Source organism: Monodon monoceros, unplaced genomic scaffold (genome assembly GCF_005190385.1).
Source record: "Monodon monoceros isolate NGI ecotype Baffin Bay Population unplaced genomic scaffold, NGI_Narwhal_1 Super_Scaffold_16, whole genome shotgun sequence".
NCBI lineage: Eukaryota > Metazoa > Chordata > Mammalia > Artiodactyla > Monodontidae > Monodon > Monodon monoceros.
Window position 1 is genome coordinate 53,140,415 of NW_021703772.1, and position 15,421 is coordinate 53,155,835.

General features: G+C 34.9%; 1 protein-coding gene across 1 annotated transcript in view; it reads left to right on the top strand.

Annotated features, from left to right (window-relative positions):
• The window catches only part of CWC22 (CWC22 spliceosome associated protein homolog), a 62,505-nt gene that overhangs the window by 21,670 nt on the left and 25,414 nt on the right, over nucleotides 1-15,421 (top strand). The window contains exons 3-8 of the mRNA XM_029225766.1: nucleotides 3,843-3,910; nucleotides 5,256-5,366; nucleotides 7,953-8,192; nucleotides 12,171-12,299; nucleotides 13,839-14,007; nucleotides 14,392-14,445. Coding sequence (XP_029081599.1) covers nucleotides 3,843-3,910; nucleotides 5,256-5,366; nucleotides 7,953-8,192; nucleotides 12,171-12,299; nucleotides 13,839-14,007; nucleotides 14,392-14,445 — 771 coding nt within the window. The remainder of the gene's footprint in view (nucleotides 1-3,842; nucleotides 3,911-5,255; nucleotides 5,367-7,952; nucleotides 8,193-12,170; nucleotides 12,300-13,838; nucleotides 14,008-14,391; nucleotides 14,446-15,421) is intronic.

Genomic DNA, 15,421 nt, shown 5'->3' on the forward strand with positions numbered 1-15,421 from the left:
TGGCTGGAGCAGGCTCTGAGAAAAGTAGAGTAGTAGAGGAGGTCAGAGCAGTCACAGGAACCAGTAACTCCATCTGCTTCAGAACTGTTCCTCTGCCTGTGAGCGGACTTGGCAGGAGAGCAAGCCACTCTACTTCCTTTTCTTTTCAGCTGCACAGATCTGCTAGCCAATCTGTGTAGTCCACAGATCTGTTGATACAAGCAGGCACATCACTTCCTGGATCTTGGAGTCAGTAAAGGGAAAGGTGGATTTTTATTTGATTGTAAAGACCGGCACTTGTCCCTTGCCCTCCTCCACCACCTCTGCACCCCTAAACCTACTTTAAAGAGTGTGAGTAGATGGGAGCTCCTTAACAGCAGGCACCAGGTACCAGGCCTGGGATGTGGTAAATGCTTAATAAACTGAATTGATATGCTTACAGGCCAAGGCAGGCTCTGCTGCCATCTCTTTGAACTTCTTTTGAGTGTGAGAAGACACTCTCCAGCCTCCCTCCTAGGTAGATATCCAGGCTGTGCTTGCATCGCTCCTTTGGCAGGGGTTCACTGTCCCTGAAGCTGGCCCCATCTGTCAGTAGATACTTTCATATAGTGTTCTGAAATTTGCCTCTTTGGGACTTGTACTGATTGGTCCAATGACAGTTAATTAAACAATTAATTGTGGGCCGAGTAGGTGGCAGACTCTGTGTTAGGAGCTGGGGACATAAGGAGAAAGGAGACCTTGTGGGAAACTGGCTCTTGACTGAGCCGTGTTAGGTAAGAGCACAGAGATTTAGACTCTGTACCATTTACACGAAAGGAGAAGTGTTTGGTCTTTCTCAGAATCCTTGTCCTGTTTCTCTTAGACTGTGCTTCTCCACGTTTCCCTCTTGTGGTCCTCTGGGGCATTCCCCCAGCTTAGGAAGGGATGTCCTCAATCAGCAAGCCCTTCACACTTAGTGGCTCAGCCCTCCAGCCAGTTCTCAGTTTAGTTTGTCTCCTTCTCTCCATCTTGTTGGCTATAAGCAGGTCCACTAGCTGGTTTGGGCCCAATCTTACCTCAGGTGAAGCTCAGATCCTCTCTTGATATTCTGAGACCTCATCTCTAAGGTTCAGGAGGCTTTAGCTGAGGATCCCTTATTTTTCTATTGAGCCTTCCCGTAGCTTCCTTCGCCAGCTGGAAGCAAGCTCCCTAACTCTTCCAGCCCCTCCTCCCTCTGGCTCTTGAAGACTTGTTCCCTGAGCCTAATGGATGCTCAGAGCCTCTGAACACAGGCTGTCTGCTCCACTCACCTCCTCATGTTGCTCTCTACATCGTCAGAGACTACAGGTGACTGCACTGTGTACCATATTTGCTTCGCTGAATGAACAATTTAGAGAATTTTTAAAGGTAATTTCAACAATATGTTACTTTCAACTACTGCTCTTAGAATCTAAACTCTATGACAAGGGAAATAGGGAAATTAGGTTATTATTATTTGGATCACACTTTGAAATTGTTTTGCACTTAGTAAAACCTACCGAAGCCCAGTTCAGGTTCCCCTTTACTCACTGTCACCCTCAGTACTCTGTACCACAGTGCTTGTTCCTACTCAAGATCTCCTGTTAGCACTGACTAGTGTGCCAGTCATTTGTTAACTTGATCATATTTACAAAATCCTGATTCACGATCTCAGTATTTTTGGTTTCTCCCTCTTACCCACAACAGATATTGTGTAGACGTGTTAAAAATCATTAGCACAGAATTGAGACCTGCTCCCTAATGTAGTCAAAATAATTGTCATACCTTGTAAAAGAAAAAGTAGACAGTGCAATTTTATTGTTCTTTCTCTCTCCCCTCCCTTCCCTCCTTCCCCTTCTCCTCCCACTTCTCTGTCTCTCTCATATATACTCTGATGTGTTTAATTGTAGAAATCTTTATAACCATCTCTCTCCCATAAGATCTTAAGTTCCTTGAAGGTTTTTCCTATCTTTTGTATCCCCCAGAGTGTCTAGACAGGAAGGGCTGTGTCTTATAATAAATAAGTAAATATTGTGTTTAGCATTACCATGAATTGAATGAATCTTGTGCTCTATATTTGGTTTAGAATCTAGATGTCAAGTGTTATGAAAACCTATATCATATATATTGAACAGTTCTATTTAATTTAATGCTGCCCAGTGAAATAATTTTTAAAAGTTATACACATTGGAAACAGGATTTTAAGATGTTTGCATTCAGTGTGAAATACAGCCAGACTGGCTTCTTTAAATTATAAATTTGATCACATGTTTATTCACCAACATGCATTAGTCTAATTAGTGTATGCTATTCAAAAAATTCAATACTTAAGAAGATTGTATTGGCAATTTACTTGTGATAATGTTATACTCACACTGCTGGTAATTAGATAGTCATAACATAAGAGGTAGTTGGAGCTTGTTTACGTTTCTTTGCAGTATAATTTTCAATTTTTAAATGTATTTTTTTGCCATTAAGGAGGGAAGCATGTAAGTATGTGGAACAAGTTAGTCATTATTTGAATTATTTTTTCTTAGATTTCAAGATTAAGATACTTTGAAAACATACTGTTTTTCCTTTCTTACAGTTCAGTTAATTAAAATTACTTTAATTCTTAAAAATAAGCTTGTCAATATGAATGTTTTTATACCAGTGGTTTAAAAAATTTACCTATTTATAGAGATAAATATTTTGGCTTCTTAACTATATTTGGACTTTTAAATTAGGGTATGTTCTTAAACTGGATGGTTCATATCTCTGTCTCAGTGTGACATATCTTCAATCTCATGTTACACTGAAGTTACTTATTTGTATGTCTGTTATTATTCAAAGGATTTGGCTTAGGAGCTATATTTTACAAGTCATATTTTTTAAATCCTTACAGCCTACCATATTACCATACATGCCATATCAGATACTCAAATATTGTTTGCTGAAAACAAAAATGAATTTTCATAAATACATTGGAGTCAGTTTCTTCTAGCTATTTATTTTATCCAGAGTTAGTAACCTGGACTAATGTTGTGGTTTCTGTAAGCTAATGGAGATAAGAAAGTAAGTTCAGTGTTATAAAAGACTTGGGCATAACTACAGAAGTGAGCTCTTGCTAGAAAATCTCTGGCCCTTGGTCATGTTTTTCACCAAAGGAAAGCTTTGGTCTTGGTTTTCACCAGGAAAGGCCTTTATAAAAATGATGTTCTAGGGGCTTCCCTGGTGGCGCAGTGGTTAAGAATCCGCCTGCCAATGCAGGGGACACGGGTTCAAGCCCTGGTCCGCGAAGATCCCACATGCCATGGAGCAACTAAGCCCGTGTGCCACAACTACTGAGCCTGCATTCTAGAGCCTGTGAGCCACAGCTACTGAAGCCCGCGCACCTAGAGCCTGTGCTCCGCAACAAGAGAAGCCACCACAGTGAGAAGACTGCGCACTGCAACAGAGTAGCCCCCTCTCGCCGCAACTAGAGAAAAGCCCCATGCATAGCAACGAAGACCCAACGCAGCCAAAAATAAATAAAATAAATTAATAAAAAAAAATTATGTTCTGTAAATTTATATATTATTACATAGGAATAAAATATTAACTAAGTGCCATCAAAAATTAGAGAATTTTCTTCTACCTTGAGTTTTTTTGTTAAAAACAGTATTTGATCTATAGTGAAAACCACAAACATTTACCTTGGATGACCTGAAAATTTTGTTTTATCTTGTATACTATTTAGGTAATACAAATTATTCTTATGGTTAAAAAAATATTTTGAAATAATTTTTTAAAGCGCTTCCAACTTTCCAAGATACATTTGTCATTGTCTATATGTTTTTTAACAGAATTTTTAAATGCCCCCTTCCCCTCTTTTGTTCCTTTGAAAGCATTCTTCTAGTCATGACAGAAGGGAAAACTATAATTCATATCAGAGGACCTCCTCTCCAGAAGACAGGTAAACAGTTTTATGTGTTCCAAATACCATTTAAATTTTTTATAATGAGTTTAAGAAATTATCTAGCTCTTAGATTTCTAATTTTAGGGTAAGCAACTTCTTTTTGATGGTTTTACAGGCAATATTATTGAGTGAGCTTGAGAACAGATCATCCTTGAATGGCTGTTCTAGGAATTTCTAGTAAATAATTCTAGATTTTATGAAATTTTTTAGGTGAAAGGGAATAATTTTAATATCTCAGATACTAAATAGAATGAAAGTTTATAAAATGGAAAGGTGAGTTGAAATCACATTATTTTGAAGTGCTTTTACTGTTAATACTATCCTTTATATTTACATAGCTCTTTATGTAAGTTTTCAAAATGTTTTTATATATATCTTACCATAATTATGTTAAGATCAAAGATCCAGAAATATTACTATTAATGTTCATCATGCATTCATAGTAGGACTTTAGTTATTTCACTTAGTAAGCTATAACCATTAAAAATAACTTGTGAAAGGAGAAGCATCCTCTAACCTTTGTTTCATTTGTCTAATTTCTTATTCCCTATGTACTTTGTTCATATTCCACTCTGCTGTCTCTAAAAACCTTTGCTTTACGGGCATCACGTTAATCACTGTGGTATGCATCTACGATCACCTCCTCCCTATATATATATATTTTTAAATCTCTCTACAGACATACACACATGTACGTGTGTATGTATAAACTAATTGTAGATATGTATATAAAACATGGATTATGTTACTGTGTCTATTTATCGTGTGTGTATGTATTTAACTTCTCTTAAGGTTCTCTGATTTTATTACTTCTAAGATTCAAATAGCAGATTTATACTGTCTATCCCTGTTTGCTAATAATTTCAATCCATTCTCACAGATATCTAATAATATAATTTCAAGAATAGCAGCTGATAAAAATAGTGTTTTGGAGTAGAGTTAAACTGGTCTTTATGGAGGCCAACCAATGACACTAATGTCATTTGTTCAGTACTTTGGTAAAATGAACTGACTCAGCAAAAGGAATCATTTGGAGGATAGCCTTTTTCATGTTAAACTTTATGATATGCAGATATATATCTTTTACTAAGGACAGTACGAATCAGGGTATCAAGTTTGGTTAAGTGAATTCCAGGAGTTGTTTTGTTGCACACCACCTTGAAAGCTTTTATAATCATGACTAAATGAATAGGTGTCAACAAAATAAGCTGTTTGTTAAAATCCACTTGATAAGACTTTGTTCAGTCATAGAGTTATATTGCCATTACCAATATATGACTTTCCTAAGTATAACATCATTATTTTCAACTTAAAACTTTGGTTTTCTTCTTTTATGTGTTAGATACACGGAACAAGAAAGATCCCCTCGGGATAGAGATTACTTTGATTACAGCAGGTCAGACTACGAGCATTCAAGAAGAGGACGTTCTTATGATGATAGCATGGAGTCACGGTTAGTATTGGATATTTTAACTATAGAAACATATATTTGTTTAAATTTTCTTTATGCTTAATAATAATCGCGGCTAGTATTAAATGGATGTTTTTAGGAGCTAAGCTTTCTAACAAGGACTTAATGTGAATTAACCCCTAATTGCAGTAAATATATGTCTCTTATAGATGAAGAAAATGAGACTTAGAGAAGTTAAGTCATTTGTTTGTGTTTTAGAAGTGTATCAGTGGCAAGTCCTGGTCTGTCTGACTAGAGCCCAAGCTTTTATTCATTATACTGTACTACATGAGGAATTGGCTTATGTGAGTTTTTGAGATTGTTTACTGAATGAAAGCCATTTGTATTATATGACATAGAGTGATCTTAATTTACTTTCCTACATAATGGCAGAGGGACATTGAGAATGAAGTTACCAGTCTGCAGTTTTTATCTAAGTGTAAATTATTCTTACTTGAGTCTTGAAGAACTTGATTTCCCACCTTATTAGTCATCCAGTTTGAAAAACTTGCCTACCATGTTTTATTGTTCACCTAGTTCTATATCCTTTTTGATGTCTCTCTCACATTATCCACTCCATGACTACTGAGACTATAACCCACTAGAATTTTTGATCAAATTTCTCTGCAGTTTGGAGTAGAGAAATAATATCTCCAGTTTGGACATATCAAACACATTATTTGATATCTGCAGCCAAATTTCCTTCTCACTACTTACTTTCTAATATGTAACCAATCCTTAAATGTCAGATTAACCTCAAAAGCCAGGTTCTTCTGCTGTTACCCTAATGACACCTTAATAAGAGCAGCTACTACCACCATAATTGGTGAGCTAGGCATTCCTATACCTTCTCAAATACTGTCAAAACTCTTACACACTAGGTACTGTATCTCACAATTTAACATGTAAGGGATTGGGGTCTGAACTGATTAACTAACCTGAGGTTGCCATTACCCATCTAGTAGATGATGAAACTGAGATTTGAGCTCAATTCTGGCTCCAAAACCCATGTTTATTTCCATGTGCCCTAACTGTATTACTTCACTCTAACTCTGTGTTTGGTCCACTGTATGTATATAAAGTCTCACTTGATCCACACAGTCACACTGTGAAGAAAGCAGGTTGTGTATTATGCAGAATATAAAGGCTGTAGTACAAAAACACTTGAAGAGAAATACTTCTGTTTAGACTCAGAAGAATATTACTTCTGCACTCTAAAGGAACAAACACTATAATCATGTAAGGACATGATTTTACCAGCCAGTGAGAGTCTTACCTGGCGTTTCTCAGAAGAATCATAACCAGTGTCAGTAAATCCCTTCTGTTGCTATTCTCTTGGAACATTTTACATCTACAGTAAGAAGCAATTCAATTACAAATCTCTGGCTAGATTTCAGAGGACCTGCCTTTGACTAATTGGGGTTTCTGTTTGGAACCACTTTTTTCCCTCACTGTTCACGTTGTCTTAGTAGGTACAGACTCTGCCTTCATGGGGCAGTCACTCAGGTCTCTTTATACTTCGGTTTTAAAGAGTTCCTCCACAGCTGCCTGGGTAGGTGACTGCTTCTGTCTCTCCATTTATTAAGACATATTATCTCAAATATACCCTCTAGATTTAGCTAAAATCTATTGAGTGGTTTCCTGGTAATGCAGTGATAATATGAAACTTGTTTTTATTTATTGTATTCATATAACTCATGGTTGCACAAAGCATGAGCAGAATAATCTGAGTTTCCTGGCAGTATAAGTAAAAAAACAGCCAAGTGGACAAACTCTTCTCTGGAGAAAGATAGCAAAAAGCAAGGCAAAGCATTATTTCTTGCTCATTCTTGATAGTTTGGGAACATTAAATACCCTAATCATTTTAAAAGTGCTAACTTAAAAAGGGATAGTCACCTGCATTAATAGGGAAAAGTTATTGTGCTAGAAAATGGTTTATGTTTTCACATTGTCTCAACCAGAAGCTTCTGATATTTTGAGATTTATAATAAATTACGAGTTCTATCAAGAAACAATTTCAAATGTTACAGTTTATTATAACATTCTTACTCCTAAATTGCCATTATTGGAGATAAACTCTGGTTTCTCCTTTATACAACTTATCATGTACATCACAGGCCAATTTGTCATCTTAAAACACTATTTTCACGTCACTCTTCCACTCAGAAACTAATGTTAAAGACTCCTCATCAGTTCCAGGATAAACAACCTAAAGTCTTTGCTTGTCTTTTAAGATTTCATAGTCTGACTTGAACTTACCTTTCCAACTACTGTTATATATGATTCGTTATTGTTTCTACTTATTCTGGCCCAAATACCCTTGCTCAGCTTTTCAGTAGTTATTCTGTCTTCTACTAGTTGCAGAATGCCATCCTCCATTCCCCCTCCCACCTTCCTACCTTGCCCCCAATGTAAATCCTGTTAAGCCTTGATGACCTAGTTTGTTACATTTTCTCTGTGAGGCACTTCCTTAACCACTTTTCCTTGTCTGAATTTGTGGCCCCCAAATAGTCTCACTCATTTGGTATGCAGTTCATTTAAGAATGTAATTTGTATTGTCTTTTCTCCATTAAAAAAAATATATTACAGAAGTAGAGACCGAGAAAAACGCAGAGAAAGAGATGTGGATCGGAAAAGGTCCCGGAAATCTCCATCTCCTGGGAGAAGAAGCCCAGAACCATTGGTAACCCAGAGTTCCTCTGCTCAGGATGAACCTACTGCAAAGAAGAAGAAAGAGGAGCTGGATCCTCTTCTTACTCGCACTGGTGGAGCATATATTCCTCCTGCAAAGCTCAGGATGATGCAAGAACAGATTACAGATAAAAACAGGCATGTCAATATCACTAAGTATACAAGGAAGTGATACCCTCATTTTAAAAAATCATCCGTGCTCTAATTAACCTTGGCTGCTGAGAATTTGCATGAGTCCACAATGATAGAGACTTCAAATTAGACTTCTTTCCTTCCTACCTTCAGAAGCTCCACTGGAGCTCTGCTTACTATTTTCCCTGACATTAGCTCATAAGCTTTTTACTTTTTGCATGAATGAATGGAAAAGTTTGAGGAAAGATCACTTATCTTTTTTTTCTTTCCTGGTTTCAAGCTATTCCTTTTGTAGTTGCATGCATGCCTATTAGTAATGTCCATTCTTCGTCGATAATCAAGAGTAATATTGATATTTCAGAACTAAAATGGATCTTTCCAGTTGTACCAAACCAGGAGTCAGCAGACTTTTCCATAAAAGGCCAGATAATATCAATAAGTATTTTAGGCTTTGTGTATAAGGCCAGATAGTAAATATTTTAGGCTTTGTGCATTATTCTGTCTGTTATAGCTACTCCCCTTCACCATTGTAATGAATACAGTCATAGATAAAATATGTAAACAATTGAGAATGGCTTTGTTCCAATAAAGCTTTATTTGCAAAAAACAGGCTGTAGGCTAAATTTGGCTCATGGGTGTAGTTTGCCAACCCCTGTACTAAACTCTGAAACAGTTGACAGTTTTCTCTTTTCCCTCCTTTTCTTAGACCATAACATCTTAGACTATAGTTTTTTGCTACACTAAGGCAAAAAATCAAAATTCATATATGACCATTCACCCTTTAAGTACCTTTTCTTCCCTTTGCAAAATAATTGGGATGAAGAGGAACTATGTAGGAAAGTGCAGCTGAGTTTTCAAGGTCTTTTTCTCTGGTGGAATGAGATAACCAGGAAAACTGTGGTCCAAGATTGAAGTGATCACTCAATTGCCAGGTAGTCAGGAAAAAGATTGGGATAGAAGATAGCTATGCTTTAAGAAAAACAGATTCCAGGTGAGTCAAGAAAATCTTCCCACATCTTTCTTGGGTATTTTCATGGCAACTTGAAAGTACTTGAGAACCTTATATAAATGAAATCTAAATTTGTTGCAAGAATTAGCTTGAAGTAGAAATGTCATTTATATAAAATAAAGTATAAATATTTGAAATAAAGTTTAAAAAATTTATGAGCTAGAAGGGAGACATTTAAATGACATTAAATTTAAAACTAATAAGTAAGTTTTTCTCTATGCGTCATATTCTGGCACTTGGTAGTGATGCCTGGAGTGGTATGTTGAGAAGGGATTGGGAAATGCCTTCTGTGGTTTGTGGGAGCTTCATGATCATGTCAGAATTCTGCTCTTACTGGAGGCAGTAGTGACGGCATTAGTGAGAAGTGCAAATCCAGTCCAAATCCAGTCCAAAGCAATCCTAATTGTAAAAGACCGGGTGCATTGTTGTTAATCCCCAAGTCTGGCTTCCTTATAAAGTGGGCAGAGAAGAGTCCACAGTATATGCAATTTTAAACAGATTCTTGGAAGATAATTTTATATACAGTTGAACTCTGCTTATAGGCTATAAAAGGGACAGGAGAAGTAGAAGTGTAGTCTTTGCTTTCAGTAGATACTAAATCAGGTTAAGTGTAGGTTTCCTAATTAAGAAATACAAGTGTACTTGATTATCATCTGTTGACCAAAGTTTAATAGGAGAGTTTGTGATTATGTATCAGCAATATCTTATTGATCAGGCTAATTGTTAAGCCATAGATCTTATTACTCTAGACAGCAGCATACTAAACGGTTGGGGTTAGGGGGCCGGAGGAGTCTTCCACCTTGGATGCAGGCAGTAAAGGAGTCTGTAATCTATAGAGAATTTAGCAACAGTAATGAAATTAAATGCAAGTCAGTCTGCTTTTTATCTTCAGTGTCTGCTGAGGACAATGTCAGTGATAAAATACTCTTCCTCACCACCCCTCCTTGGTATACCTGGTATACCACGCCAGAACAGGGATTCTTTCTTTTTTCTCTTTTTTTTCTTTTTTTTCTTTTTTTCCATTGAAGTATGGTTGATTAAATATAAATTATGTTAGTTTCAGGTATACAGCAAAGTGATTCAGTTATATATTCTTTTTCAGATTCTTCTCCATTATATATTACAAATTAGTGAATATAGTTCCCTGTGCTATACAGTAAATCCTTGTTATCTATTTAATATACAGTAGTATGTATCTGTTAATCCCATAATCCTAATTTATCTGTTTCCCGCCTTCCCCTTGGTAACCATAAGTGTGTTTTCTATGTCTGTGAATCTGTTTCTGTTTTGTAGATAAGTTTATTTGCATTATTTTTTAGATTCCACATATAAGTGATATCATAATATTATGATACTATGATAATAATATCTTATTTGTCCTCAGTCTGACTTACTTCACTTAGTATAATAATCTCTAGGTCCATCCATGTTGCTGCAAATGGCAATGTTTCATTCTTTTTTATGGCTGAGTAATATTCCACGGTATAGATATACTACATCTTTTTTATACATTAATCTGTGGATGGACACTTAGGTTGCTTCCATGTCTTGACTATTGTAAATAGTGCTGCTATGAACATTGGGGTGCATGTATCTTTTCGAATTAGAGTTTTCATCTTTTTTATATATATGTCCAGGAGTGGGATTGCTGGATCATGTGGTAACTCCGTTTTTAGTTTTTTAAGGAACCTCCATACTGTTCTCCATAGTGGCTGTACCAGTTTACATTCCCATCAGCATGTAGGAAGGTTCAGAACAGGGATTCTTAACCTACAAACTTTCAAGAGGTCCATGGATAGAATTCAGATAGTCCATGAATGTGAATGGGAAGAAAATTGCATCTTTTAAAATTGATCTAATTTAGCATTTCTTTCTATCATGAATGTAGGCAACAGACCATAATATTAATAGACTATTTGTTGCAAATACCTCAAAATACTGTTTATGCTACTTGCAAATTAAAGAAGTTATCATGCCTACCACCACTTCTTGTTATTAATGTGTTAAGAAGCACATAGAATACTATATCAAACTTCTGTTCTTTTCATGCTTTGAAAACTCTGTTTCAATATGATTGGTATCCTTTGTAATCCTATGTATTTATATATATTATTCTAAGAAGTTCATTCCCTTCACCAGACTGCCAGAGAAGTATAAGGAAAAAGAAAAGTTAAGACTTTCTTCAGTTCAAATCATATTCCACAGAGAAATAATTATAAAAACCATAGAATTTTAGAGCTTTGAAAGACCTTAGATATTACCAAGTTCATTGTAAAGAAATCCAGTTAGACTAAATAATTTACCTAAGCTCTAAGTTAAAAAACAGTGTAGCCATCTAAGATTCAGCTGATAAACCTGTGGGTACTGCCTAAATATAGAGATGTTCTTTAAGATACTTTGAACAGTCTTGCAGCCCCATGCTTTCTTATGACTCTCCCTTTTTCTGTAATTAATACTATTTCTTTATGGTTTACAACACTTAATTTTGTTTTCTTGTCATGCTCTTGATAAGGGACATAATAATAATTTCTTTTTCATGGCTTATATTTAGGTATTTCATATTGTAATTTAAAATAAGAAATAGTTGCTTTTATTTTAAAACATTTCCTTTGAAGACAAGTTTAAGTAAATTGTTATAATGTAAAATAAGCATGTACTGAATCTAACTAATAAGTATTATAAACTACAATATTCATGGACATAAGAACAAAATGTTATCCTTACATATCCTTGTATTACTTTATTATGTTATTAAAAGGAATTAGTCTGTACCTGAGTATCACATGTACAGAGAGTAAAATATGGTTTAGGATATAATCTGTGTATCTACATGGTCATATATTTTACTGCACTTTGGGGTCACTTTGTGAAAATGTTGAAAGTAAAGGAACGCTAAGTTTTTTATGTTATTATAACCTCTTGGTATTGTAATTGTTGAGTAAGTTTTCCTCTTTATTAAAATCAATTCTTTTTAGCTTAGCATACCAGAGGATGAGCTGGGAAGCCCTAAAGAAGTCCATCAATGGTCTGATCAACAAAGTCAACATTTCCAATATTGGTATTATTATTCAAGAACTTCTTCAAGAAAATATAGTTAGAGGAAGGTAAGCATCAGCTATTTTATTTGTAGTATTTCATAGCACTTTTTCAAAGGAACATAATATCTACATGAATAATAATCATTGATTTTTTTATGCTACTTCATTTCAAAGGAAGCTTCAAGGAATATTTAAAATGTAGTTCCTGTAAAAATGTAAGCTACTAACAGATAACATACTCCACTGTTAGAGATTATGTGGAATTTTTACTTTTTAAGAAGCTTTGATGTCACATAATGATTTTTACACGTATATTTGTTTACTGAATACTTCCAATAATTTTAAACTCATGAGTAATAATAAACATTTAATTTTTTTATATATACGTAAAGTGCTACCTCAGACCGGTTTAATTTCTGATGAAAGCAAAGTGGGAATGTGAACGAAATGAGAAAGATTAGTAATAAATTTTAGAAAAGCAGAAGGGAATAACAACCATTTTCTGTGTGGTTTTTAAGTAGTTGTGATATTTTAAAGGGTCAGGAAATAGACATATTCTGTATTTATTATTTTAAAATCTGAGGGCTGTTTTCCCATGTCATTTCATAGGACCTTGATTCATCATCTCAAAACATTGGGGATATAAAGTAAGGTGTAGCAGGTTGTGGGAGTTAGTAAGGTGACCAGGAGGCAGCCACTGTCCTCCGAGGTAGGGAAGAGCTCTCACATTTTACTCAGAAAGAACAGACTCAGAGAAGGGTAGATTAAGATCTTACAGTTTATAAGCTGAATTCTCTTTTCTCATTTTCTACTCTAGTGATTCAGATGTCATACCTAAACCTGATAACTATAAAGACATTGTTTTTGTGCCTTTTGACAATCCAATAATTATTTGTCATTACATTTCTAAAAATAACTCTTCATTTAGCCCACTTTGTATCTCTCCTCTTATCAAATATATGTAGAAACATGCCCATTTCAAAATGAGTTAGAAGGTAGAACCTTTTATTTTCCTGTCCTTGATTTAGTGTTATTTTTGCAGTGCTTTGATTATGTCTTTATCTCTCTTAGGAGAATTCCATATTTCCACTTTTATTTTCAAGAACAATAGACTTACACCTATCTTTAAAGATGGAAACCGCCCAGATTTGTCTTTAATCCCAGAATTAACTTATACGAATGATGGGCCCATAGTGGAAATTTTACTTTAAGTTCAGTACTTTTGAAGCAGGTTTTTCTCCCTTTATTTTTTTGATAAAGTTAAGCAAATTAATATAAGAAGTTAAAAACTCAAATTCATGATTAGGTGTAATGAACAGGAGCTAGAAAAGAGAAATTATACTTAGAAAAATTTTTGAAAGCAATATTGTATTAAATCTGTCTATTTTATATATATACAAATTGAAAATTGTTTCCTCAAAACCAGTTTTTATTGATTAGTAAGATAAACTCTTCCCCTAAATAAGAGCGGTGAAAATTTAGTTCTGATTTAGCTTTTATGATGATTTACAGAGGAGTAGTATAGCTGGATTTTAACTGAGTTTTTTTTCCTTCTAATTAAACTGGTGATTATTATTGACTCCCTTTCTTTTCTCTTTTAATCAGAGGCCTGCTATCCAGATCTGTTTTGCAAGCACAGAGTGCTTCTCCAATCTTCACCCATGTTTATGCAGCATTAGTGGCAATTATCAACTCAAAATTTCCACAAATTGGAGAATTAATCCTCAAAAGGTTAATTCTTAATTTTCGAAAAGGCTATCGGAGAAATGATAAGGTATATATAATGGACTTGTAAGTAGACTGCTACACATGGCAGACTAATAAACCAGTATCAACTGTAGTGAGCAATGTTGATTTCTATGTAGAAATTCTTTTTAAAATTGCATGTTTCATGAGAACTTTTTTCTAGTAAATATTCCTGGCCTCTGATAATGAGCAGCAAAAATGATGGCTTTTAACTGTTGAATTATAACTGTTGATCCAGAAATGGCACCTTTTCATATGTATTGGTTTTTATTTTATAACTTTCTTACAAGTTAAAATTACCTTGCATGTTACATATTTTAAGGAGAGTATGTAAGTGAACTGTAGACTCTGTAGACAAATGAAAATTGGTTTTAGTTTATAGATTAACTTTGTCCCTACTTTCTCTTTTCAGCCACTTTGTCTGACAGCTTCAAAATTTGTGGCACATCTTATTAACCAAAATGTGGTACGTAATTAATTTCAAAATTTGGTTCCATTCAGTGGCATTAGACCACAGGCTTGATGCCACTTCAGTGACATCTTTGTTTTGATTTATAGTCCTTTGGAAAAGTATGTTGAATATTTTAATTTTAGAACTATAATAAGTGCATTTTTTAATATAAAGAGGAACCCAGAACAAGTGTTTTATCAAATTTATCTAACTCTTAATACTGTACATGGTTACTACATATTTTTCCTTCAAAGAGTGTAATGTGTTGGGTTTTTCTTTTTTTTTTTTTTTTACTTATTTATTTTTGGCTGCATTGGGTCTTTGTTGCTGCATGGGGGCTTTCTCTAGTTGCAGCAAGTGCAGGCTACTCTTCGTTGTGGTGCGTGGGCTTCTCAACTGCAGTGCCTTGTTGTGGAGCACGGGCTTCAGTAGTTGTGGCTCGCGGGCTCTAGAGCGCAGGCTCAGTAGTTGTGGTGCACTGGCTTAGTTGCTCCGTGGCATGTGGGATCTTCCCAGACCAGGGATTGAACCTGTGTCCCCTGCATTGGCAGGCGGATTCTTGTCCACTGTGCCACCAGGGAAGCCTGTGTAATGTGTTTTTATTTAAAAAGTTGCTATTTCTTCTTTTCCCTGTACCTAAGTGTTCATGAAAACCTAATAGCTGATATTCTTTAAAAAGAATGCTGTTTCCCACAACTGCATAGTATATGTGTATATTCATATATAAAACTACATAGTATATGCATATATTCATATATTCTTAGAATCAGTTTATAAAATATTGTAGATTAAATAATTTTAATCTATTTTAAATGCAGAAATTTATCATTTTATTATTTAGTTTTTGTGTTTATTTTGTATTCTTTCACTGTTTGAGAGTTTTGATTTAGCTCCATTTTAAACGTGAAAGTAGTAAAATTGCTCTTGTTCATACTCACAGTTTTCCTTCAGATATATACTGTTGTTTTTAAAATTATATCTATACATAAGG